At 40.2% G+C, this 25,683-nt stretch overlaps 3 protein-coding genes across 16 annotated transcripts in view; 2 read left to right on the forward strand and 1 right to left on the reverse strand.

Annotated features, from left to right (window-relative positions):
* Positions 1-760: 760 nt before the first annotated feature.
* Positions 761-5,181, forward strand: ostm1 (osteoclastogenesis associated transmembrane protein 1). Its single transcript, XM_088325514.1, has 6 exons — positions 761-1,191; positions 1,272-1,386; positions 2,355-2,452; positions 2,522-2,632; positions 3,879-4,044; positions 4,994-5,181. The coding sequence occupies exons 1-6, from the start codon at positions 856-858 to the stop codon at positions 5,050-5,052; spliced, it is 885 nt and encodes a 294-aa protein (XP_088181640.1). The 5' UTR covers positions 761-855; the 3' UTR covers positions 5,053-5,181.
* An 8,997-nt stretch (positions 5,182-14,178) lies between these two features.
* drc1 (dynein regulatory complex subunit 1 homolog (Chlamydomonas)) lies at positions 14,179-21,696 on the forward strand. Of its 2 annotated transcripts, XM_088325280.1 has the most exons (14): positions 14,181-14,288; positions 14,372-14,408; positions 15,300-15,430; positions 15,487-15,808; positions 17,246-17,332; positions 17,389-17,511; positions 17,568-17,689; positions 18,765-18,899; positions 18,970-19,252; positions 19,319-19,405; positions 19,471-19,548; positions 20,947-21,026; positions 21,102-21,251; positions 21,315-21,696. In XM_088325280.1, exons 1-14 carry the CDS (start codon positions 14,215-14,217, stop codon positions 21,415-21,417), a joined length of 1,812 nt encoding a protein of 603 aa, XP_088181406.1. In that variant the 5' UTR covers positions 14,181-14,214; the 3' UTR covers positions 21,418-21,696. The 2 variants fall into 2 exon arrangements, with proteins under 2 accessions (XP_088181407.1, XP_088181406.1); XM_088325281.1 differs by lacking the exon at positions 14,372-14,408 and having other exon boundaries at positions 14,179-14,288.
* The window catches only part of LOC148346045 (otoferlin-like), a 113,646-nt gene continuing 109,427 nt past the window's right edge, over positions 21,465-25,683 (reverse strand). For 4 of the 13 annotated variants that reach the window (XM_088325271.1, XM_088325269.1, XM_088325270.1 and 1 more), the window contains 6 exons: positions 25,271-25,369; positions 24,453-24,694; positions 24,212-24,390; positions 23,276-23,376; positions 22,966-23,159; positions 22,694-22,842 (listed from right to left, as the gene is read on the reverse strand). In XM_088325271.1, coding sequence (XP_088181397.1) covers positions 22,979-23,159; positions 23,276-23,376; positions 24,212-24,390; positions 24,453-24,694; positions 25,271-25,369 — 802 coding nt within the window. In that variant the 3' untranslated portion in view covers positions 22,694-22,842; positions 22,966-22,978. Of the gene's footprint in view, positions 22,843-22,965; positions 23,160-23,275; positions 23,377-24,211; positions 24,391-24,452; positions 24,695-25,270; positions 25,370-25,549; positions 25,649-25,683 lie in introns of all 13 variants that reach the window. The other 9 variants (XM_088325264.1, XM_088325273.1, XM_088325265.1 and 6 more) reach the window with 5 other exon arrangements.

A 25,683-nucleotide genomic window follows, 5' to 3' on the forward strand; every position in this document is an offset into this window, starting at 1 on the left:
AGGCTAAATGGATGGAAGGATGGATAGATTTAGGGAATGATAGATGGAGTGGTGAATAGATGGAAAAGTGCAAAGATGGCTAAATGGAAGGATGGATGGATGGATGGAGAGAGTGAGAAACTGATGGATCGAGAGAATGATTGGCGGGGATATGGATAGATGGAGAAAGAGTTGGATTAATAGATAGATGGATAAATAGAGAGGTAAGTATAATATAGATGGATGGAGAGAGGGATAGGCAGAGAGATTGATAGATAGATGGAGGGAGGGTTGGATAAATGGGAGAGGGAGAGATATGGATGGATATTTCTTTATTTAAGCATTGAAATTTACAAATATATCCCTCTTTTATCCATTTTAAACGTGTGTCTTGGCATTTTGGGGGCGGGGGGCTCGGAGGGGGTCTCGCCCAGGGAGTAATTGAATGTAGGACTGCCACTGAACAAGCTCATAAATAGTTGAACCGAAGACATACATAAATAATTTACGAAAGTTGAATATTGTAATTTTAATAAAAACATATCGTATTTTAATCGAAAATGATTTGACCTAAATAATGTAAGGCTTTTAACTAACTGTCCTACACAAATTCAATCTAGTTCAAATTTGGAGGAAAAAGGTTGTCATTTTTTTTTGCAGAACTGTACACAAATTGTGAGCATTCAATTTCAAAACATAAATACGATGACTAAAGTTATTCGAAATACAATTAAAAATCGAATGCAAGTAAAGAGGCTTTCGTCAGAACATCTCGCGAGATTCTTAACAGTCACATGATCTCTCTCAACCCAAACACGGAAGTCATGGGTTCTCTCACGCGATTCAACACACACGGGCGCGTTTGAACCGTTCAAAATGCATATTTATCTCCCCAACCTCTTTTTAACCGCGTCTGCGTTGCTTATTTTGGTTTTGGCGTCGAGCAAAGGCGAAAATGGAACACTCTCCGTCGAGGTGCCCGTTTTCAAGCCGGCTGCGGACCCCCCGTTCGCGCTTAGTCTTGTGTCCATCTTCCCGGACGACTTGGAGGTGAGCGACTACTGCAGCGAGCTTCTACGGCTCTTTGGAGAGCGCTATGCGGCTTATATCAACTGCCTGGTTCCGTCTGCACGGCCGGTTAAAGTCTGCCAGAACTGCTACGGTTTCTATGGCAACCTGGTGGCCACCTACGTCAACATCTCTTCGGATCAGGTCACAAAACGTCGTGCAAGTCTTATTCATGCAGTTGGCCATTTTAGGAAACAATATTTTGTTTTTTTTTATAAATACAGCAAGGCCCGGGTAACGAGACCTGCAGAGACAGCCTCCTCCGCAGCGATCGTCTCATGGTGGTATATCTCCTCTTTGATAACCTTCAGAACCTGTGGACCAAAGCCTCATGTGACAGTGAGTGCATCCATTTCTCATCCGCATGCAAAAGCATTGGCTACATTTTAGGGCTGCAACGATAAGTCGACGTTGGAAACAATCGATAATGGAAATAAACAATTTATTTCGTAGTCTATTATTGTCACAAGACACGTTTTTCCAACAGAGAGATGAGTCGCTCATGCGGAATAGCAAATAGCGTCTTTGTCTGGAGCAGTAACATCAACATGAAGAAATGGCGGCGTCGACATCAGGAGCATTTCAGCCTGGATTTAGCAAATAAAAATACTACCACTAAAGTTTGCAAATGCAGACCTTGTGGATCATGACTGTAGATCTTTGACGCAAGAACATTAAATAGGAACATTAGAAGGTAGAACAAAACGAAGCGTGACTTCTTGGTAAGATTCAAACAGTGGTGGGTCGTAAGGGTCTGCAAGGTCTTCTCTGCCAGCTTAAAACATATCTGAATCATGTGATGTTATAATTTGTCCAGTAACACTTATTAAACAATTCCTAATTGTAAGCTTCCTTTCATTGCTTCTCCTTGGTTGTGTTGCTTCCAAATGTGTTTTTTTTTTCATATTCAAGCATCTCACCAATTACGTTTTAAGCATTAGATGTATAAGAGAAATATAACCGACGGCCTTCACAAATTCTTTGGTAAAATCGGTCTTGGAGAAAACCAGTAGGTTTGGCTAATCAGATTCACAGATTACAGCTGAGAGCCCTCTAGGGGGCCTGTGGAAACATAGTTTCACAAACTATGATTGCCAGGGAGTGGGCAATCCACCAAAGGGAATGTGCCAACAGCCGTTAGAGCTGCATAAGGGAATATTACTGCTGTGTTTATTGAATAGCGAATGGTTTGAGCACTCTGAAACGAGCAAGCCTTTTCTCTGGCATGGCTGATGAAACAAAATCATATGACCCTGAGACGAGCATGTGACCTATGTTCTGTTTTTGTCTTCTAAATAAAATCTTAGACTGTGTCAACGATGGATTCCAGAGCCTCACAAATGACACGGTGCACTTCATGAGCGCTCTCAACCAGACGCTCACTTGCTTTGACAGATACCAACAGGTCCTCGCAGGTTTTTTTTTTGGGACAAGGTCACAAATTCATGCTCATTTAATGGTGATATCTCTGCAGGGCAATCACACGGACCTGTGTAAAAACTGTAAGAATGCGTATAAGGGTCTCAATGAGCTCTATAGCCGCATGGAAAAGAACAACACAATGTGTATTGACATCGAAGATGGGGTAAGTACGCCAAAGAATGTTGATTAACAAAATGTGAGCTATTTATAATATGACTATGTGAAAATAATGTAATTACTTTCAAATGGGTTGAAGATTTTTTAAATTCTTTAATTAAACCAATGTTATGTAAATGAAGTACATCAAACGATACCTTAGAAGATAGTCAAATTTCATTCAACTGATCATGGTGGGACTCTAAAGTGCCTTTACCACATTATGAAGCGCTAGAGAAGCGACGCGACCGAGTTGTGCTACTACTTGTAAAGAAAATAAAAAAAAATACTTGTAAAATCCATTCTAATGAGGAACATTCATTTTGACAAATCTTGACCGAGCTCTTTGGGGTCCCGTGCACAATTTGAAGGGGTAGAGAGATGAAACGACCAAGTTCAGCTATTATTTTTAGAGAAAGTCTTAATGTATTCTAATGAGGAACATTCGTGCAACTCATCTTGGTTAAGCTCTCTGGTGCTTCGAGCACATTATGAGGCGATAGAGACTAGAAACGACCAAGTTGTGCGACTACTTCTACAGAAAGTCAACTCTCTGGTGCCTCACACACGTTACAGAGAGGATGAGAGGAGACATGACTAAGTTGTGCAACTACTTGTAAAGAAAATTAAAATCCATTCTAATAAGGAACATTCATTTTGACAAATCTTGACCGAGCTCCTTGGGGTCCCGTGCACATTTTGAAGGGGTAGAGAGGTAAAATGACCAAGTTCAGCTCTTATTTTTAGAAAAGGTCTAAATGTATTCTAATGAGGAACACTCATGCAATTCATCTCGGTTAAGCTCTCTGGTGCTTCGAGCACATTATGAAGTGATAGAGACTAGAAACGACCAAGTTGTGCGACTACTTCTACAGAAAGTCAACTCTCTGGTGCCTCACACACGTTACAGAGAGGATGAGAGGAGACATGACCAAGTTGTGCAACTTCTTTAGAAAATCCAAACAGGGTTATAAATGCGTTGACATTTTCCAACAAGAAGTTTTGACTGAATTTTATAGTATGGCGTCGAGTGACTAATTATCGGGTCTTTTTTTTGTGTCTGGTCGATAACTGTGGCTGGTATCAGTTTGATAACTATTGACCCAACAATTTTCCGAATGAAATCAAAATTTGCATCATTTCAACTCGCTATCCTCCACATAATCGGACGTAGTCCAAAGGGGGCCGATGTCGGCGTTCGAATCCCGGTTGCTGCGACTTTTAAGCGTCATCGTTTTCGCCGATGTCGGCAGATGAACGTGACGCGCCGCCTGTGGAGCAAAACCTTCAAATGTTCGTTCCCGCGGGAGGAGACGGTCCCGGTCATCGCCGTGTCTGGCTTCATGCTCTTCCTGCCCGTCATCTTCTACTTGAGCAGCTTCCTTCACTCGGAACAAAAGAAACGCAAGCTCATACACCGTGAGTAACACGCTTAATTCCTCCATTGTTGCGGGCACATATTTTGACAGAGGGGGTTTCAGGCTTCTGAAGAAGGGGGAGATATAAAGTTTAAGGAAGGAGAAGTTAGCAGGGTTCATACGGGTGCTTGAAATCCTTGAAAATGCTTGAATTTTAATGTGTTAAAACGTGCTGGAATTTTGGGTGAAGTGCTTGTAAATGCTTGAAATTGTTGCCTTTTTGCCATTGCATTTCTTGTAATTAACGACGCGAGTTGGTTTGTATAGCATGGTCTTATGAATCGTCATCGCCCCCTATAGGACGTGCACAAGAGGACAGGTGCATGCTACACCTACACAGGGCACTATGAAATGTGTATTTGTGCAAGGATTACTCATCAGTTATGTACATTTATTATGGGCGGTGCAACAAATGAAGGTAGTGTTTCCAGTGATATATTGTAATGCAAGGAACTCTCTGCGACTGAAAATATAAGCTACATATTACTGTCATTTTTACCTCACACTTATATGGGGAGAGATTTGTCTAAAAAAATATTTGCACAAGTATTGTACAGATCCACAAATATATTTTCGATTTACTCAAGATCTAAAAACCGTGTCATGATAAATGCACACTTAAGATTAAAAATCGAATATGTATATTGCAAATATATTTTTGGCTCTGCAACATACACAATTCATACCAGCATTTCTTTCAATGTTGTTAAGAAATTGGAAAAGTGGCTTTGAAAGTCCCTAAAGTGTTTTAATTTGGCCATGAAGTAGGTGTACGAACCCTGACCTAGGACAAAAATCATACATTCTGAGATTCCTTTAAGATTTGGTTGTGTAATCCCTCCTAAAGTCATTTAAATCCACTTTGCAATGTGCTGAGTTCACTGATTGCCATTTGGCAGAGTTAAAAAACACAACGTAACTTACTTTTCCTTTTGTGTATTTCCTTGCAGCCAAAAGAGCAAAGTCGTACATGTCCGGCATGGTGAACATTCAGGACAAGCAGAGCTGATGGCGTCGGCAATTTTGCACATTTGGGGCAACCGCTTTCGCCTGTCAGTGTTGAGTAAATCCATCTTGCCCTTTGTACATTGCAACTACTGTAAATCTATTAATATTAAATTAAGATTGTTTCAAATCATATGGTTTTGTATGGAACTGTTCAGACACGGAAATGCAACTCAACGTCCTATGAAATCCATTAAAAGTACGATAAGAAAAATCCTCAATCCCCGCTACATAACGTTGCAACACTAAGTAGAGCCAAACGTACCAAACATGAAAGTAAAAACAATGCGAGAGCACCAAAAAGCTCGCACTAAACAAAACTTTAAAGGAAGATACGAGATGTTTGAACACAAAAATAATTCGCACTGAACGAAATAAGTAAGGACAACAGGGAAATGTTGGAGCAGAAAGTAACTTGCAAGGAACAAAATAAGGAAGTAAAGGGAAGACAAGGCCAGTTGTATTAGAGAACAAAATTGCTCACAGAAAGGAAAATACGAAAGAGGACAACGTGGGATATGTTGGAACACATGCCCTCTTGAGCTGAACAAAAATAAAAGAAATATAGGATAGGTTAAAACACTCACTAGCTTTCCCTGAACAAAACATGAAAATAAGACAATGCAGGATATGTTGGAACTAGCTCACACGGAACAAAACATGAAACAGACGATGTGGGATAACCCGGAACACAAACTAGCTTGCACGGAACAACAAAATAAGAAGGCACTACTGGATATGTTAAACCACTAAACAGTGTTCACTGTACAAAACATCAAATACAACACTGGATATCTTGGGACAGAAATTAGCTCGCACTGAACAAAACATGAACGGAAAGGAATGCAGGATATGTTGGAACAAAAACTAGCTTGCACAGAAAGTAAAAATAAAGAAGACTAAGTGGGTTATGTTGAAACACAAACTACCTCTTAACAAAATGCGAAAATACAGAAAAGGTGAGATATATTTGAACGTATCACACTGAAAAAAACATTAAAGAGACCATGCAGGATATGTTGGAACACCAACTAGATCTAAATGAACAAAACATGAAAAAAGACGATGTATAAATATAAATGAACCAAAATGAAAGAATAAAAACGCAAAATATGTTGGAATTCAAACTAGCTCTTACAGAACAAAAAAATGAAAGTAAACACACTGGTTCATGTTTGAATGACAACTAGCTTGCACTCAACACAATCTGAAAGAAACACGTCGCGAGATTTGTTGGAACACAAACTCGATAAGAATGAAAGAAAGAAGACGGTGGATATGTTAATACACAAACTTAAAAATCTAAAAGAAACAAATATTTTAGAATGAAGACTCAAAATATGTTGGAACGCAAACTAGCTCTTACTGAACAAAGCATGAAAGTAGACACAGTTTGAATACCAAGTAGCTCGTACTGAACATAACCCGAAAGAAACACATGTTGCAACCCTAAAGAGATCTAAATGAAAGAAAGAAGACGGTAGATATGTTGGAACACAAACTTGCTAGCACTCAACAAAACATGAACAAAGAACGTTGGATATATCTAAACAAAATAGCTGGCACTGAACAAAACATAAAAGTAGACAAACTGGCTTCTACTGAAGATAACTTGACCGAAAGACATGTGATTTGTCGGAACACAAACTCGATCTAAATAAAAGAACAAAGGCACAAAATATGTTGGTAAACAAACTTGTTCGCGCTGAACAAAACATGAAAGAAAACGTCAGGATATCATTCAAGCACACGCGGGAAGTAAACAGCAGGATATTCTTATCCCAAAACGAAAGGTATCCACGTTTCCGAACTGTGACACTAATGAAATATTTGAGCACGAGGGCTGCACAAACATGCTCGCTCATTGATGGAGAAAGAAATGGATTTTACGTCTTTAATGGGGGAAAAAGCCACATACAGAAAAAAAAATGGAGGGAAGTACTCCATGTCCATTAGTGGCAGCATGAAGAGCGCCCGTGTTGGCTAAATACAAACACGCGCGCGCAAGTCATGAGAGCACTCAACCCCTGAATGCATCACCCTTTGCTTTTTCTTCCCTTTTCTGATATTTTCCGCCGCATTAAGCAGCGTTTATTTCATTACTTATTGGTTTATTGACCGGGTTTGTAAACCGGGCCTGAAATAAAGCTAGATTCAGTCAAAAGTATCATTTCTTCTTTGTGTAAGTCTTACTTAAAAATAGAAGACGTGCAAGGTAGTTTTGTGGCATTGATGAACATTGTACTGGCAGATATCAGGTCTTTAATTCTGCAAAAAAGGAATCCACACGTGGGTATAACATATAAAAAAAGATCATACTTGATGAATATATATTTATGATACTATACATAATATGTTACACTGTCATAGAAATTGTGCTCATTCAAAAATTGTATGTAAATTACATTTATATACCGTATTTTCCGCACTATAGGGCGCACCGGGTTATAGGGCGCACCCCCAAAAAATAGTTTTTGGTCCTATATCTTCCATAGATAAGGCGCACCGGATTATAAGGCGCTACAATGGGAACGTCGACAAAACAGTCAGATGATTCAGTCCAACTGATTACCCCCTTAACATTCCCAAAGCTTGCAAAGAAGCAAATACGTGTCGTAGACACGTGCGGATGCGGTGTCCGTACGATGTCACTTAAATGCGTCATTTCAAATATCATTCGGAAGGTTGAAGTCTTGGGATTCAAGAAATGCCAACCATTCCTTAGTTTCTATTTTCTTTTTTGCTCGCAACTTTACTGTGCATATGACAATAAACACTTGGAATTGAGTTAAATTCACTCAACTCATCAGAGCAACATCAAGATCGTTCTAAAACAAGATACCAGCAAAATATAAAGCCGCATAACTCACCTAAGTTCTCACGTTCAATAATGATACGCAATCATGGTCTTCTTACAACCGTGAGTGAAGTAAATCCAGGAGAGTAGAATATTTACAAATACAGACTAATGAAACATGTTTCTTTATGGCGTACTTTAGCAAGCTTGCTATCCAGTCATCTTTTTCGTCCAATTGCAGGCTTTGTTTGGCCCTCTAGCCAATCCGAGGCTCCGAATAACTTCAGCCAATAGCGATCGATTTAACGGATGATTGACACATCTTTTTCGGCCAATTGCAGGGTTTGTTTTGGCCTTTTAGCCAATCTGAGGCTCCGAATAACTTCAGCCAATAGCGATCGATTTAACGGATGATTGACACATTGGTTAGCCAATGAAACGCCGGTATATAAATCCCAGCATACACCGCGGACTACTCCACGTTCGGGGTGAAATCGCGTTGGCGGCTGTTGAGTAAGTTGCGAGACTTTGAGAATTTAATATTGAGCCATATATAAGGCGCACTGTGTTATAAGGCGCATGGTCAGCTTTTGAAAAAAATTAAGACTTTTAGGTGCGCCTTATAGTGCGGAAAATACGGTATTATAAATTGAAAAGTATTTATTTTTAGATGTTTTTATTACAATTTCATTTGATCCAATTCTTTGAATAAATATTTTATTTTTTAATTTATAATTGTTTAAATGCCATTAACTGCAATTAATTTTTTGAACTATTTTTCTTATATATAATTTTTGGCCTAATGTTCCATTTGTTCCATGACTTATATTTAAATCATTTTTTATTGAAACATTTTTTTTTTCATTTTTACAATTTAATTTGTATTTCTAGATTTTTTGGGGGGTATTATTATTATTATTATTATTATTATTATTTTTTAAATGGTCTGCATAGCTCTTTTCAAGTCAATGAAGACCTCCCAAAGTGCTTTACAATGTGCTTCACACTTTTCCCTTTTATACACTAACAAAAAAACAGTAGGGACAAGCATCACATCACTTTTCCAGCACTGCCCCACCGCCATTCTTCCTTCCTAATGTTTTCCGCCCCGAACAGCTTTGCTAAATGTCAGATCCAACCATCTCTGTCTGTCCCTCACCCCCTCATACACCCCCCTCCGGAGGAAAACAAAGCCTATGCAATCAAAGACAGTACAAACATCTTCTTTGTTACTTTATCTCGTTGTTTTCTTTATCCTCACTGTAAAATGTGGATCCTGGAGTGCCACGTCCAATTTCGTTGTCACAATATATTCAACCCATGTTGTAACAATGACAATAAAGGTATATTTAATTCTATAAAGCAAATGGGCACAGTGGGGAAAAACGTAAGGGCTCTTTGTACTCCGTTGGGCATTGTTAAAATATACTTAATAAAGAAAATGGTTTACTTTCAGCTTTAAGGACACTGCAAACGATGTACCCCACCCTTAATAACCATTATTGAATAGCTTTGATTTATTTAAAAATGTAAATTCATTAAAATAGAAATAAATCTTGCGTTCATAGAAAAATCACATTATTTCTTCAAATGTCTAATACGTTTTTTTCTTTTTGCTTATAGGTTTTATTTAAAAAAATATATATAGAGAATATTTTTCTCATCTGTTACCCTATTTATATATTTATCGTCGAATTTTATTGTAATTAAAAAATGAAATACAAATCTTTATAATTCCAGAATCCTTCTGTGAAAAATTAAAAACAAATTGTAAAATACACAATATACAATTCAATTATGATAATCATTGGAAAATGTATCTTTTGGTGGAACAAGAAAATAAATTACTTGCGATAAATATGCTATTTTCATTTTTCATTTTTTTAATAAAACATGTTACATAGAAATGTTACTTATTTTACAAAAATTACCAAACTATTTCTTCACGCTGTGTTTTGAAAAAACCTTTGACATCTATTACCGTCAATGGCAGTGAACTGATCTGCTTATTTTGTTTTTTAATTTTTGTAACTCTAAAATTGCGTTTTTCCTCCCTTCCACAGCCTTAACTGTTATTTTTTTTAATCCAAAACTATTTACCATATGTCTCATAGAAAACAACTCGCATGCATATATTCTTTATCCTCTGTGCACTTCCAACTCATTTTGTTGCATTACTGTAGAATACTGCCCTCTAGTGGCCAAATTGCGCGCGTCAGAATAAGATTTTTGTTTGATCTATGATTGCAAAACCAAATTTCAGAGTAGTTCATATTATTTGATGGATTTATGAGTCCTAGGTGCAAGAATCCTTAAATTTGCACACAGCGCCCATTTGTTTCAATCTCCCTCTTGAGGGTAAAAGGGGGGTGGGGGCTCCTTGGTCATTAGTAGCTAATCTAAGAGCAGGATAAAGATACTGGATCTGATAATCCGAACGCACGGGCGCTAGAACGCTTTCCTTGGCTCGCAGCTCGCCTCTAAGAGCATTAAACGCTAGCTAAGTCATATGAGCTAGCAGCGGGCGGATTAAGATTCCCGGTCCAATCTGATGTTTAACCCCTGATGTTGGAAGTCAAGAAAACTGATTTAGTATTCATATAAAATAGCTTTTTTTGATGAAATATTACATTATAGATTTGTATTTGTTTTGTACATTTCATTTTAAGTCACTTTGAAATACAGTAATTGATTCGCGGTAATAGAAAGAAGGATTTGTTGCTGTTTGGTAATTTAAAAAAAGAAATCCAGGAAGTAATCGGCCTAATATTTGACCTCTTAATCCACTCGCAAAGAGATTTGATTTCCTGAAAATTCACAACTAATTAGTGTGATGTTGGAAAATGGCTCGCAATAATCACGTCATGCTCGCAAAAAAGGCACTATTTATTTTGATTTCAAGTTTTCACGATCTGGGGTGGCCCAAGAAGCGAATCCCATATTTGAAGATGAGTTTTATTTACAGAAAATAAATCTCTCGGATAGTGTACAGAAACAGAACAGCGAAGTTAGCGGTGATCTCCACAATTCAAAGGCATCAAAACTGCTATAACACAGGTCTTACCACGCATTCTGAAACCCTAACTAGATCTCAAGGAACAAAACACGAAAGGAACAACACAGGGGAAAATAGCTGAACAAAAACATAAGATTGTGCCAAACAGGTAATACACTGTTACTGAACAAAACATTGAAGGTGGGCTGCGTAGTTTGAGGTGTCCTTATAAAGTTGAATTAAATATCTTCTCTAGGTGTGTGCCAACAATGCCCAACTGAGTTCAAAGAGCCCTTATGTTCTATTTGCCATTGCGCCGATCCGCTTTTTTCTTCCTTATATCAGTCCTGTTCGGGGTGGAATAAACCCCCAAAATTATGAAAAAAGAAGAGTTTATTCGAGCGCGTCTAAGAAATGCAAAATGATGTGTTACTTTGCCCCTATATCCAGATTTAGGGTCATTATTGAAATGAAATGAAATGATCTGCATTTATATAGCGCTTTTCAAGTCAATGACTTCCCAAAGCGCTTTACAATGTGCTCCACATTTCCCAATAGCGGCCTTGCAGCCATGTAAGGCGCTAACCTGCTTATTGGGGGTATTAGGGGTTCAGTGTCTTAACCAAGGACACTTCGACATGTAACACGGACGAGCCGGGATTCGAACTGGGATCCCTTGATATCAAGACGAGCGCTCCACCTCCTGAGCTACTGCCGCACTATTGTAGCCTTAAATTTTCAAATCCTGTACCCCACCTTTTAAGAAGACTACAGAGAATATGATGCAATGCTAACTAGCTCTAATTTAACAAGATTACGAAAGGAAGACAAAGAAGAACTTGCTGGGACACTAACTGGATTTTTTGGAAAACGAACTGGACAAAAACATGAAAGGCAACTTTTGTTTTCTAGTTGATGAAGCTCCCTCATTTTTTTCCCCATTTTACATGTTTTTGTTTTGAGACACTGTTTGACAATAATCTGGAAGCCTTGCAGCACTTGTAATGCATACTCATAATAAATGACATCAATAACTGTACAAAATGTGAAAGAAAGACAATGTGTGGTAACTCTAATGGAGCAAAACTTGAAAGGAAGACCATGCAGAATATGATGGTTTAGTAACTCACCAGGCAAAAACACATACTTTAACGGAACAAAACATGAAAGGAATACAACACTGGACTTAACGAGATTGCCATCTGTACACAAGCATGCAAAGAGGCACAGATCAACCGTGTGAGGAAAGGCCCAAGCGCAATCCTGCAGTGTTTCGAAGATGAATAATGCTGATTTTACGCAATCTCTCCCAAGCAAAAGGTAAAAGAGTCTTTATTTGTTATTTGTCTTTATGCGAGCCCCCTCCCCAAACCCCTTCTCTTTTCCAGGAAGCACCTTAATCTGTCAATTAGTTAACTGGCTGCAGGTGACCTTAGAGGCCACGCAGCTCTCCATCAATATCGTTCTTTGTGGACTAAGAAGAGGGGGGGGACTTGCATGTACTGCACACGAGCGTTTGTGAATGGGGTGTATTATACACCTGCGAGCGGGGGTCAAAGTCTTTCAATCCCTAAGATTAGGGAGGGGGATTAGGGAATCGTCGTAATGGCAGTCGTTTGGTTTGTAATCTCAGCGAGAGAAAAAAAGGGAAAACAAATAAACAGAAAGCGGCGTGGCCCTCAGCTGTTACCGACGTAGCAGATGCTGGATCATATGTCAGCCACCTTTTCTACCTGGGGGGCCACTTGAACATAAAAGGGCGGCTGAGGTGGGGGGCCCTCAGGGCAGGAACATCTGACCCCTTTTGTGCATCATCTTGACCAGACAGTCTTCGTTTGGGGAGGGGGGGTGGCCTCTTGGCGCTTCTGTTTTTGATGAGGTGCACTGTGGATGTGGACTGTCAGTGCCCTCTACTGGTGGTCATTGGTATTGCAATGCAGATGATTGTAGGGTGGTTTTACGTCATTCGTCGAGAACCATTTTGACCCAAAGAGTCATAATAGCGATATATATATATATATATATATATATATATATATATATATAAGAGCCATACTGTAAAATCCAAGACCAAATTCAGGAGAACCGCTTTCCAGACAAAAGCTAATTCTTCAGAGCATTTTATTCATAATAATGCCAGAGTATGTGCCCCATATTAACAATTATACCACTTTAAACTTTAATCTCCCTCCCAGTTATTTAGTCATTGAGTTTCATTTTGACCTTAATTCCACCCCCCCGTATATAATGGTTTCAAAACAAGGTGCAAGCAGAGATCTTTTGTTAAAATGTCACAAAAACCTGCAGACAAAAGGTTTATGGGATGTAATTCCATTCAGCGCTGTGAGCTCGTGCGTGAGAGGGGGGAATGTGCCGTGTGCACTCACCCCAGCAAGCGTAAGACCAAATTCAGTCAAAATTTCCCTTCAACCAGCTATTGGGGATAAAATGGGACTGGTTGCTTACAGACATGATTTAGTCATGTTTATTTGTATAGTCCTTAATCACAAGGTGTCTCAAAGGGCTGCAGGATGGAAGGAAGAAAGAGAAATGGAGCAAGAGAACTAAGACAGGATGGTAAGATGAGAAGAAAAAGTTAGGACGAAAGGAGGAGAAAAAGATGGACAGGACGAAAGGAGAGAAAAAGGACGGGATGAAAGGAGGAGAGAAATATAAGGAATGAGAGGAGGAGAGAAAGATGGACGGGACTAGAGGAGGAGAGAAAGATGGACGGGACGAAAGGAGGAGAAAAAGATAGATGGGACGAAAGGAGGAGAGAAAAAGTGAAGGACGAAAGAATGAAAGGACGAAAAACATCTGAAATTGTGTTTTTAGTCCAGCCAACACGGACCAAATTTAGTCCAAGAAAATGGACCGAGTTGGGTTTACCGTGTCCAGATTTATTTATTTTCTTGAAAAATACGTTTTTAGATACCCACAATTTTGTGCTACATCCGAACTGGTCTGTTTTAGACACGATTTAGACGAAATATAGATATTGAAAATAGTGTTTTGTTCAGTCCAGCCCAACATGGACAAAATGTAGTCGCAAAATAGTCGTAGTCCGTACTTGTGTTTGTTTACCTCGTCCAAATTGAGCTCCTCAAAAGTTTTCTTTTCAACTTTCGATTTTCAATCAGACATTTTTCGCTAAAGACCTTGTCGTCTTTTCAATGAGTGTCTTTTTTTCTCGAAGAGAATAATGCACTTGTGATAATACATTTTCTGAGTGCCCCTGAAGGCAGCCCTCGGTCGCCCATAGCAACCGGTCGCAAAAAAACAAAAAACAAAAAAACACGCTGCTGGATCTGCGCGCACGTCGACTTACTGCGCGTTTTTTTTTTTTTTTTTTTTTCAAATTTCACGGCAAAATTATGGATACAGCCCACGTGGTTGAAAAGGCAGAAGAAAAGTTGGAATTTTTCGGGAGTAAAGAGGAAGAAAACAGGTACAAACAAACTCTCCTGTGTTGCATTTGTATTTGTTTCTGCGGTGAAATGTGAAAATGGAATTTGCGTCCATTTGTGAAAGGGAGAGACCTCCTCCATCTCAGGAGCAACAAGAAAAGGTTAGTTTATGAATTCAATTGTATGTGCATACCTGTCAACCCCAGCCATTGGCGCCCATTTATTAATAATCGGAATTCCCTATATTAAGTGATGGGGCATCTATCCACTCACAACAAGAACAGCTATGTAGAATAATTTGCGTGAAAATGTTTATTTAAATTACCAAACAGGATTTCGTGGACGTATTGGGAGTAAAAAGCGGTGCGTTACTTTACTTTGTGAATGGTATAATTGAAGTGCAGTTGCCTTAACAGAGTCCTAGGTTGTGAGGTTGATTCAGTTACACTGCAGTGCTAAACACACTTTGTTTACTTTTGATGGGTGAAAATACTTGAAGTACAGTTGGCTATGTCTACTTGAACAGTTGTCTTAGGTTGTGAGAGTTAGATTTAATGTATTAAATTCACTTTAAATTGTTTACTGCTTATTTTTGGTGCATTTCAAGTGTAGGAAATATACATGTATGTGTTGCTGGTGCAATAAATATGACATGGTTCATCAACAATGTGGCATTATGGGTAATGTAGTTATCATTTCATTAAGCACATATCACATTGTTTGTTCTCTATTCAATTGGCTTGAAGAGTGCAGACATTTTCAAATTCTTTGACATACAAAAATTCATTTTTAAAGTAACGGGAAAAAGTTACTTTTCCTGGTGACTAGTTGCTTCCACTCGAAAGTAATTCAGTTACTAAATCAGTTACTTTTGGAAGTAAGAAGTAACGTGACCAACATTGACCATGACCAGTCTTTTTTTTATTTCTTTACAGTACAAAAATTGTTACACAGTGTGAACAAACTCATACGTTGACAGGAATGTATGCATCCAATACAAGTACAAAATTATATTTGTAATAAACCCGATGTATACTTTCCTTCTTTTCTAGAAGTCAGATGGGTCTGGGAGGATTTCCCAGCTAGAGAAAGATCTCCTAGAGTTGGTGAGCAACATCCAAGCCAAAGCAGATGCCAAAGAATCGGCACAAAGGGAAGAGTTGGAGCAAGCTCGCCGGATTCGGTAAGTTAACTTGATCGTGATTGCTCAGCCATTAAAAAACCCCTTCCGGATTTCAGGTCCGAGTTCCTAGAGAAGGAAGTGGAGACCGGCCGGGAGAAGTTGGAGGAGATTACGAGCAGGTGGTCTTTGGCTGATGGGACGGCGGTTGCGTACGAGTTGCAGGAGATGTTAGAGTGGCAACGTCTCCTGTGCGCCGAAGTCGTGGAGGACAAGAGGGAAGTCATCGGAGAGCTGGAGCGGGAGCTCAAGATTGAAGACGATCGCTACGTGAAGGACTTGCGGAGGCAGGCGGAGGAGATCGATCGGATGGTGCGACGGTCCGAGGAGACGGTGGAGACCTTGACTCGGGCCTATAGAGAGGAGCTGGATCATATGGAGGTACCTCATTCTGTTCTTGTTTCCATGAAATGTGCATACAGTGAACCTTTGTAATTTGCGAGGCTACGTTCCCCCAAAATACACATGATGGGCGAAACCTTTGTTTGCAATCACAGTAGACCCCAGGATACAACAGGATTGTGTTCTGAGGTGGGGATGGTAAAGTGTTATTATAAAATACCACAAGTTACAAGAAAATAAAGTGCATAATCGTGACTAAATATGGGCAGGGACATTACAATATTACAACAAAACCTATTGTAATAATATAGTTACGAACCCCAGATAAAAACATTATAAAAACACGATAGTGTAATATTCTTGCTTTTGATTACTTTATATAACATGAATATTTACACAAAGAAAAAAATTAAGTTGTAGTCACCTTTGATGCAACAGGACTCAAGCTGGTACGGTGGAGTTAGCAGATGGATGCAGATGGGGGAGGAGACGGAAGATTCAAATGAAAATCATTGTTTAATCTAGCAAACGCAGACTAAATTCTTTCAAAAAGAGTCTAAATTTAGTCAAGTCAAGTCATTTTTATTTGTGTAGCCCTTAATCACAAAGAGTCTCAAAGGGCTGCAAAGGTTATTACAGACTATTATTACATCATCCCCTGATCTGGAACCAACATGAGGGCAAGGAAAAACTCAAAAACCTCAACATGAGGAAAATGAAGAAACCTTGAGAAGGGACCGCACATGTGGCACCCCCCTTTCAGGATGACCAGACAGCAAAGAAAAAAAAAATTGTCCTCCAAAAGCTATGATTTTGGGCAAAATCTCAATTGTAGTCTAAAAATAGACGTTGAAAATTGGGTCATGTTTACCCCAGCCAACATGTACCAAATAATTTTTTTTAAATTGTCATGTTTGCCTCATACAAATTAAGCTCCTCAAAAAGTTTTTTTAATGACAAAAAAAAAAAGATGTTTTTTTTAAATTTCTAACCTACAATTTTGGAAAAGTCTGGACTAATGTTTTAGCCCCAAAAATATGCGCCTTAGATGGAATCATTCTCCCAATCGTTGATCGGTTGCAGCCATGAAAGTAGCCATATTGTTTTTGCTTCTCCTTTCAGCACCACTTTAAGTCATGGGACCTATAGCAGCCAAATACAGCACAGAATAAATGACTCGCTGAATATATAAGTAGCACACGAGATTCTGAACTGAATCAAGAAAAAGGCATTGTGGGAGGTAGTTCAGACAATATCAGTATTTTAGTGATGCAAATCAATAGCAGACCAGGTTTTGATATGTTGTCCACTAGTAGCAGACATGAATTTTAGAGACATGAGTTGTTATAGGTGTGCACACTGCTAAGTTTGAGTTTATACGTTTTTGGGGACAACAAATGAGTTGACGCCGTAAAGAGATCTTTAACACCCGCTATGGATAAAGATTGACTCCATGAAGGTTCTTCTTTTGTCTAGAACTTGTACCAGCAGGAACACGACATCTTGCTGACCAAAGAGCAGACAGAATGGGAACGTTGCATCCAGCAGCTGTGGGAGGAGCAGGTGAGAAACGGAAAACCCTCGGACAAAGGAGAGTCTAACTGACGGTCCACTCGCAGCAAGAAAGCCTGCCGCGGAGGAGGACCACGGTGGAGGAGTACGAGGCCAAAATCTATAACCTGATGATGGATCCGGAGTATAAATACGACGAGATGAGGGCGGAACACTTTGCCAAGTTACGGGTGAGGAGATGGTTTGGTGTACGCTTGAATTTGAATGAAAGTCGTCTGTTTCGTAGGAACTGGAGAAGGAACATCAGCAGATGCTGGCGGACGCCGTGATCAGCAGCGTCTATGACATCAAAGAGAAGGATAACAGGGAGATGTTCGACTTGGCCCACATGAAGAGCAGAATCCTCAGGTCAGTACTGACAACTCGCCGCTAGATGGCGCCAGACGTCTCTACACCAAAATTGATTTCCTTGCAGTGGAGGGCCTCCTTAAGGCCTACATCTAGCACTTTCATGTTCTGTACTTTCTGGGGCATCCACAGCTTCGTCGGGATAACGTTTCTCTCCGTATTCCCATTTTCTCACGGTCGTTTAGTCTCTCTTGATTGGATATCACAGTAATGGAATTCCCGTTATGATCCTATAAACCTTTGGGGATATGCTTATCTTCCTTTCATGCATTTGTCCAGTTGGTCACTTATTGTTCCTATGTTGTCCCTTTTTCATGCTTTCTTCAGTTATTGATCCAGTTTATTATGCCTTTCTTTCATGTTTTGTTCCGGTATATCTTACCATGTCATTTTCCCATGTTTTATTCCAATATTTCCTATAGTGTACTCTCATGCATTTGTTCAGTTAAGTAATTGCCTTTCCAGTATATCCTACGTTGTCCTTATGTCATGGTTTTGTTAAGTAAGAGTTGGTTTGTTTATCCAACATATCCTGGGTGTAGTTTAGGTAGTGTCCCAACATATTTTGCCTTCTTACTTTCTTGTTTTGGTTGTTATTTGGTTATTGTTCAAACACATCCTGCATAGTATTCCTTTTACGTTATAATTAGAGCTAGCACCACTACATGTTTTAAATTGTCTTTCCTGCTTTGTTCAGCTAGAGCTGGTTAGTGTTGGAACGCTATAAAGTGCTTCCATCCATCTGAGAATGTTCCCTGCACCCCCGTTCTTTCATATTTTGTTTAGTTAGAACCAGTCGGTGTTGCATTATATTTTGCATCTGCTTCATTTCATGTTTTGTTCTGTTATATCTAGTTAGTAATTCAACGTTATGTAGCCAGGATGAAAAGTTGAGCTTGTTTTGGAGTAGCTTTGATGTAATTCAATCTTTACAATCCTCGCTAACTTTGTTGTTCTGTTTTTCGTACACTATCCGATAAAACACATTTTGTGTCTACATCTATAGAATCCGCCATGCCAGAACCTGACAAGCACACAAACGCATCCCTAAATTACTGTACGTTTTGTCTCCCAGTCTCCAGATGGAACTGAGGAACCTTCGTCGCACATACGCAAGCGGCAAAGAGGAATGGCAGAAGCACAGCGTCCGTTTGTCCGACGACTACAAACGCAGCATTGTGCAGTACCAGGGAGTGCAGCAGCGAATCAAGTTAGATCTTTTTCAAAATAGAGTTTTGCGAACAAGAAGCAATATTTATGAACATCTTTTTTGGCCCAAGGCACTTTGCTGTTTCGGACGCTAAACTGTTTGAGGAGACGTGGAGAATGCTGGACCAGGAGGTGAGGTCCCAAGCTGAAAGGGCTCTGCTGGTGGACTCCCTGATTCACAAGCAGCTCCTCTGTCTGGCTTGGACCAGACCTTCCGCGGCTTCCTCCCTGGAATTGTCTGGTCCTGACCCAGAGCCGATTAGCTCGGCAGAGATTGATGGACCGGCACAAGACACTGAGACGTTGCCCTTGGAGACGATGAAGGAACTGATGGAGAAGCTTTGTGATGAGCTGGTAGGAAACGATGCTTTTTTTATATTTTGTTGGTTTCTCTTCATTGAAATGTTTTTTTTTCTTCAGGGCTTCCTCACAGAAGACAAAGTCCAGCTTTTAGCAACCCTGGACTCGCAGGAACAGAAAGTCATCAAGTTGGAGACCATTCTCTCGGTTAGTCCACTTCCTATTTTAACATACGTAGAAACTCCTGTGCTGAATTTTGTTGCATCCGGCAGATATTTGGCTTGGAAGAGGAGGATTTGCCCAACTTGGCTGACTTTATGCTAAAGTACCAGCAGGGGGAGCTGGCTGAGGTGAGTAACAATCTAAGATTCCGTAGAATAACCCATTTAAAAGGCGCTGAGTGTATTAAATAGCGACCCCTAGTGGTGTTAAAATACTTAATAAAAAAAAACCCACTTGTACTTTACACTATGAGCAACATGATTTTTCTTAACTTGTAGGTTAGAAATTTGTAATCGTATTATACAATTTAAAGAAGCCGCCATATTACAACTACGCAAGCCCAAATGTCAGTTTTTTAGCACTTAATTGCCACTTACTGTGCCCTGCATGTAAGTCACCGCATCCTCCAACTTTTTATTCCACTCTAGCCACTCAGTTTCTATGGCTTGGCACCAGCTGCAATTGTTAGTTGCTTCGTGTCGTTCAATGTAATTCATCTGCCACAGCTGGTCATGCAAGCACCTTAGACTTTTTTTCACTGTTTCCTTTGTCCTTTAGTGTCACTTGCCCTCCACAACTAATTCAAATTCTAAATGCGTGGCATTTTTTCCGCTAGCCATAAAAGTTAGACAGTTGGCCTATGGCTAAACCCCGCCCTTAAACACGATGAGCCAATCACAGTGTACATTGCAGACTCCATACACTTGCATAAGCTCTACAGGCAAATCTATTCAATTGCATTGCTGTTTTTCTGCCATTTTAAACTTTAAAATGGCCCAAAGGTGTGCATGGGGTACATGCAAACAGATAAAAATAGCCCCCCATTTTTCAGTCTTAGCCACGGCTAAATCGAGAATTTATTCAGTGGCCTGTTATGTGCTAGTTTTTGTACATCGCTATAGGTCAATTACACCGGCTAGGACTAAAGATATTTGCTATCAACTCCAAAAAAACCCATATTGTTGAGCTGATATTCATTTGCTGTAAAAGTTGAATAGGTGCAAAACAAATTACATTTTAAATGAAACCTTTTACAGTAAATACATTTGAATTTCAACATGACTTATATGTGTGGTATTGATGTGTGTCTTACTTTAAATTTAATTCAAACATTCATTTTACATGGGTAGTGAAGTATTTCTGACGCTGTGTTGTTTATCATATTTAAGCCTATCCTTTTAAAAGTGCTAGGTTCTTGAGCACCCCCAATAACGGGCTAGTTATGACAATAATAAAGACAACAATTGATTTTTTTTTCGTTTTAATCACGCCAATCTATATTTCTTAACACATTATTGATTGCAAAACTGGTTTTACCAAAAGTGCAACGTTAAAAAGCAGTGCGTGTGCAGGGTGATCTCAAAAGGCTCAGTGTTCTGCTTAATAATCGGCGCTTCAAATAAATATGTCGATACCGTTAGCCTTCAAATTCCCAATCAGTGCAGAGAAACTCTTTACGTTTAGCTCTAACCAACTCAAATTATTACACAATGTCACTTTTATATATTTTTTTTACTCCCTTATAGGATTGTTCTGCTGTTTCAATCAACCCCAACCACATCCTGCCTGCTTTTAAGGATTTCCTCAAGCGTCACGGTCGTTTCAGGTTGGCTTGGAATTGAAATTATTTTGGGGGGAACAATAGGAGTTCTACTTACACTAATATTAACATTGCTTTAAGGAGTCGTGCCTCCGGCCAACCTCGCTACTGGAGCGCAGACATGTGGGACTCGTCGGCGGACGAAGTCTACTGGGAGAGTTTGGCTGATGTCATCCCGGAAGACAAACTGAAATTGTGGGAGATGGCGGAGAACATCCTGAAAAAGCACATGTGAGTCGCAGAAAACCGTGGGCAGGAAACAAGTGTCGTCACCGCGTTCTTTCATCTTTTCAGGGCAGTTCTTGCTGAGATTTCAGCCCGTGTCCCTGAAATTGAGAGTCTGGAACAGCAGAACGCCGAACTTCGAAAGCTCCTGCAACCATCTGTCAGCACATGAGTAATGACACTTTTTTCCCCCGATTTGACAAAAGTCATTAAAAATGCTACATTTGTTCTTTTGTTTATTCCAAGTAGCAAAGAAGCACTTTGTTACACACGTGTGGCTTAATACATAAAACAAGCATATCGGTAGATCTTGTACAAGTGGGCGGAGATGAGTCAACTGTCATTTTTTTATATCAAGAGAACAGCAATTCATGCTTACATGCGGCTATTTTGTTCATCACTGAAACACATGCGTGTCGGTTCTACACAATAAAAAAACCTCTATACAGTTTTTGATTGACCTGACTTCAATATTTTTTATCAGTGCTTAATATAGTATTTTTTTTCTTCCCCTTAGCAAAATAGACATCTTACCTTTTTCCAATGACTTGTGCAAAAAGTTGCAACGGCTACACTCGGTATAAAATATTGGAGCGCAGTCGTCAAAAATAGTCAATGTTTCACCCTTTAGCCATTAACAGCTGAACAAAACACTTTAAAGCTTTACTGACCTATTTTGAGGGTTGTTGTATCTTTCTCGTTGCCGTGGCGATCTCTGATTTTTGTTAAATACTCATTAAGTTTCGAAGGAGACTTGCAGCACAGCTGTGTTGGAGGAGTGACCAACAGACATGTCCCCTCCAATACAACTGATTTCAATGTATGGGATTGTTTTTACTTTAAACCTGGATGATGTGCCACAACTCTTTTGGATGATAGGACCAAATAATTCCATTGCCTGTTTGTTTTCATTGTAGATAGACAGGATCACACACAGCTGATTTGATGTACACAATAGGTTTTACTTCTCGAGGGTTTGGATCTGATGGAGGAGGAATCCAGATTATCCTGCCCGCTTTCATAGTCCCCCCCCTCTAACAGAGCTGGAGCACATCAGAAGGTTCTGGAAAGGGAAATCAGCTGTGTTAAAAGAGGGACCACTGAAAGTTGAGCTGTTTTCAGTGAAGCAATTCTGCAAGTTTTTAAGTTGTAAAAACAATCCTATATATCAAATCAGCTGTGTTGGAGGAGGGACCCACTGAACGTTCTGAAAAGGTAAAAACCATCCTGTACATTGAATCAGCATAAAAACAGAAAAGTAACAGCCATAAAATATCAGATTTAAATGTGTGGAGCAGTTTCTTACAAACTATATCATAAATTCAACAATTTTTTGTTTTAGTGCAAGAAATAGGAAATAAATAAGGTACTAACTTCCTTTCTGCTGGGTCTATTATTAACCTCAAAAACTCCCTTTCAGGCCCCGAGCAGCTTTTTGACTAGGTAGCCCGGCATGCTGTACAGGAAGAGGCCCAGCATGATGAGCAGGAGCAGGGCCAGCACAATCTTGATGATCAGCCACTTGTAGCGGTTGCACAGCAGGTAGCGGATGGCTTTCAGCGGGCTCAGGAACCAGAGGAAGGTGGTGTCGGGACGACTGGACGGAGAAACACAGTAAACCGGGCTCATCAGCGGGAAATAGAAAGGAGCAGAGCTTGGGTGGAGCTAGCAAAGCGTTAAAGAGGAAGAAGCGGTGAGGGGGTTGCAAGACCAAGACTACCATCTTAGATGGATCAGACCCCCAGCATCTTCTTGACCAGGTAGCCTGGGATGGAGTAGAGGAAGAGGCCCAGCATGAGCAGCAGAAGAAGCAGGCCCAGAACTTTGAGGATCAACCAGCGGTAGTTGTGCCACAAGAAGTAGCGAATGGATTTGAGAGGACCCAGGAACCACATGAAGCTCGTATCTGGCCGACTTTAGAAGGCAGGAAGTGGGGTGGGGGTGGGGTGCCATGCCGGGGTAGAAAAAGAAAGCATTGCGCTGCGTTCCTCACCGAGAGAATAAAGTTATTTAGTCAGAGAGTTCCTTACTTTGGTTTCTCCAGAGGGTCGGGCTCATTTCGCCCGAGCCCCACTGGACTTTTCTCTGCTTCCTCTGCAGTCACGAGGTGAAGTTCAGCCTCCACTTTGCCCTGAAGAACCAGAGACACCAGTCACAATTGCCTTGACCACAGAATTACTACCGCTACTCAAAGTAATGAATAACCTTTCTTAATTGACATGTTCACAACTATGATTAAAATCTCCTATTTAAAATCACACAACATCAAGATGGCGGCGCGCGCAAGCGCAGCAGCTTCACGTGTCTCTCACAACCCTTACGATACCAACTGTATGTAACATCCTACATGCCGACATTTCTTTGTGTAAATATTGTGTAAATTATAACTACAACTTTATCTTCTCTGTTCCTTTTCTTCTTGGTTTCTTTTACCCTCACTGTGAATATGTAAACTGGAGTGCCATGCCCAATTTCGTTGTCACAATGACAATAAAGGTATACTGTATTCTATTCTATTTTATCACCCCCGTTCCAATTTTTGGTTACTTATTAACACATTTCCAATTAAACTGACATTTTAGGAAGAAGTTTTTCCATTTTTTTTAAAAAAAACATTTGCATGATTAGACATTAAATTAGGTTACTGCAATATCCACAATGCAAGCATTAGTAATTGGCATTTGTGAAACTAGCATTACCTGTTAAAGTGATGCAAGAGCTATGATATTTTCTGGTTAGCGGTTGCTTTAGCAAAATATGTGCTAAATCAAGGACAGGTGACAGAAAAGCATCAATCGATCTTTCAAATTTTCATGATAAATATTGTCCAGTCACACCTCAGGCAGGGCAATAAGTCAAAATCAATTTATCATTTTGAAAATCTTGGAAACGAAATCAGGCATTTAACTAAATTACACGTGTGCTGCGGATTATTGAACAATATTTTTGTCCCCAGTCTCACTCACAGTCAGCTCCATCTCGTCATTCTCATCACGGGCCACAAAAGGCCACCATCCCTTGACCCGTTTCTGCTTGAAGATGGAAATGGACGGAAGTTCCTGTTGGTTACGGATCAAATCGATGGAGCACTGCTTGGACGTCTTGGCCCCGCGCGGGAAGCGATTCAAGTCCAGCTCAATGGCACCTGGATCCATATAATGAAAAGTTATTTTCTATTCAAACGTACATTCTAATCAGAGAACCTACCGAGGAAGTCATCGGCCGAGAAGTGGTCAGCATCCCACACCTGCAGCGTGAGACGAGCTGGGATCTTGTACTCAGTCTCGTCCCAGGAAAACATGGACTCTTTCTTTGACATGACGATTTTCTCTTCAGCCATTAAGTAGTCAAAGGGGAAGACAAAGCGCCAGTTGAAGTTTCCCTCCCCAGTCAGGGAGTGGTAGTGGACATCTGTGTCTTGGCGGTCTTCCTGCTGCCCCTTTAGCCACCTAGGTCGAGGAGGAGAAGATGGATCACTTAAAGTAGAGGTGGGCAAAAAAGGGAACCAAGCAACGTATCAACACATTCACCACCATTGACGTCCATAGCAGATAAAGAAAAAACATCAAGCTCCAAATGATGTTTTTCCTGCCGACAAACAACAAACAAGAAGGTGCACATGCAAAGGAGCTGCTCCCTTTCTTCTGATTATGCGTGCATGCTGGAGGCAGGAAATAAGTCAGTTAAAGCTATTTTGGGTTGACATAGCAGTAAAGGACCAAACCACAACACCTCAACAATAGCCTGCAGCCAAGTGGCTAATATGAGCGGCTAGAGAAGGAAACATTGGTAAAAAGTCAAACATGACACGACTCAAAGAGCATCACATGTTTTCTTCCCCCATTCTATGCAGCCTTATTGGTCAACGTTTTTTTTTTAAGTGAAACAGCAATAAAATGTTTCCTTCGATATGGTTTGGTCCTTATATTTTCTTTTTGAAGGGGAGGGGATGTGTGCCAGGTGGGAGTTAAAACACGAAGTGGTCCGAGCCATGCGTAGTAAATCTTGAGTTGTTTTTCTTTTACCCCCTGACATAGATGTCAGACATCTTCTCCCCTGTCAGGAAAGCATCGTCCTCTAGAATTACGTCATCAGTGTTCCAAATAATAACGCGGAGCTCAAAGCTGCACACAAGCAGAGACACGCCACAAACACCAAAGACGGACACGCACGCGACAAAACACAACAAAAATGTGGTTAACAGCAACAAAAACAAAATGAAACGCTCCACCACGCCACACACGCAGCCCCCCCTTCCCCAGGACATGATTGGCCAGCCAGCGCCACGGTACGTATGTACATACCCCCGCACAAATATGTCACTGGACTTTTCCCCAGTGAAGTAATCATCGTCCTCCAGTATTACTTCATCTGTATTCCAAATAATCACCCTGAGCTCATATCTGGTAAAGGGAGGAGGAAGGAAAACACACACATG

Source organism: Urocampus carinirostris, chromosome 20, assembly GCF_059441175.1.
Source record: "Urocampus carinirostris isolate Australia breed hairy pipefish chromosome 20, RoL_Ucar_1.0, whole genome shotgun sequence".
NCBI lineage: Eukaryota > Metazoa > Chordata > Actinopteri > Syngnathiformes > Syngnathidae > Urocampus > Urocampus carinirostris.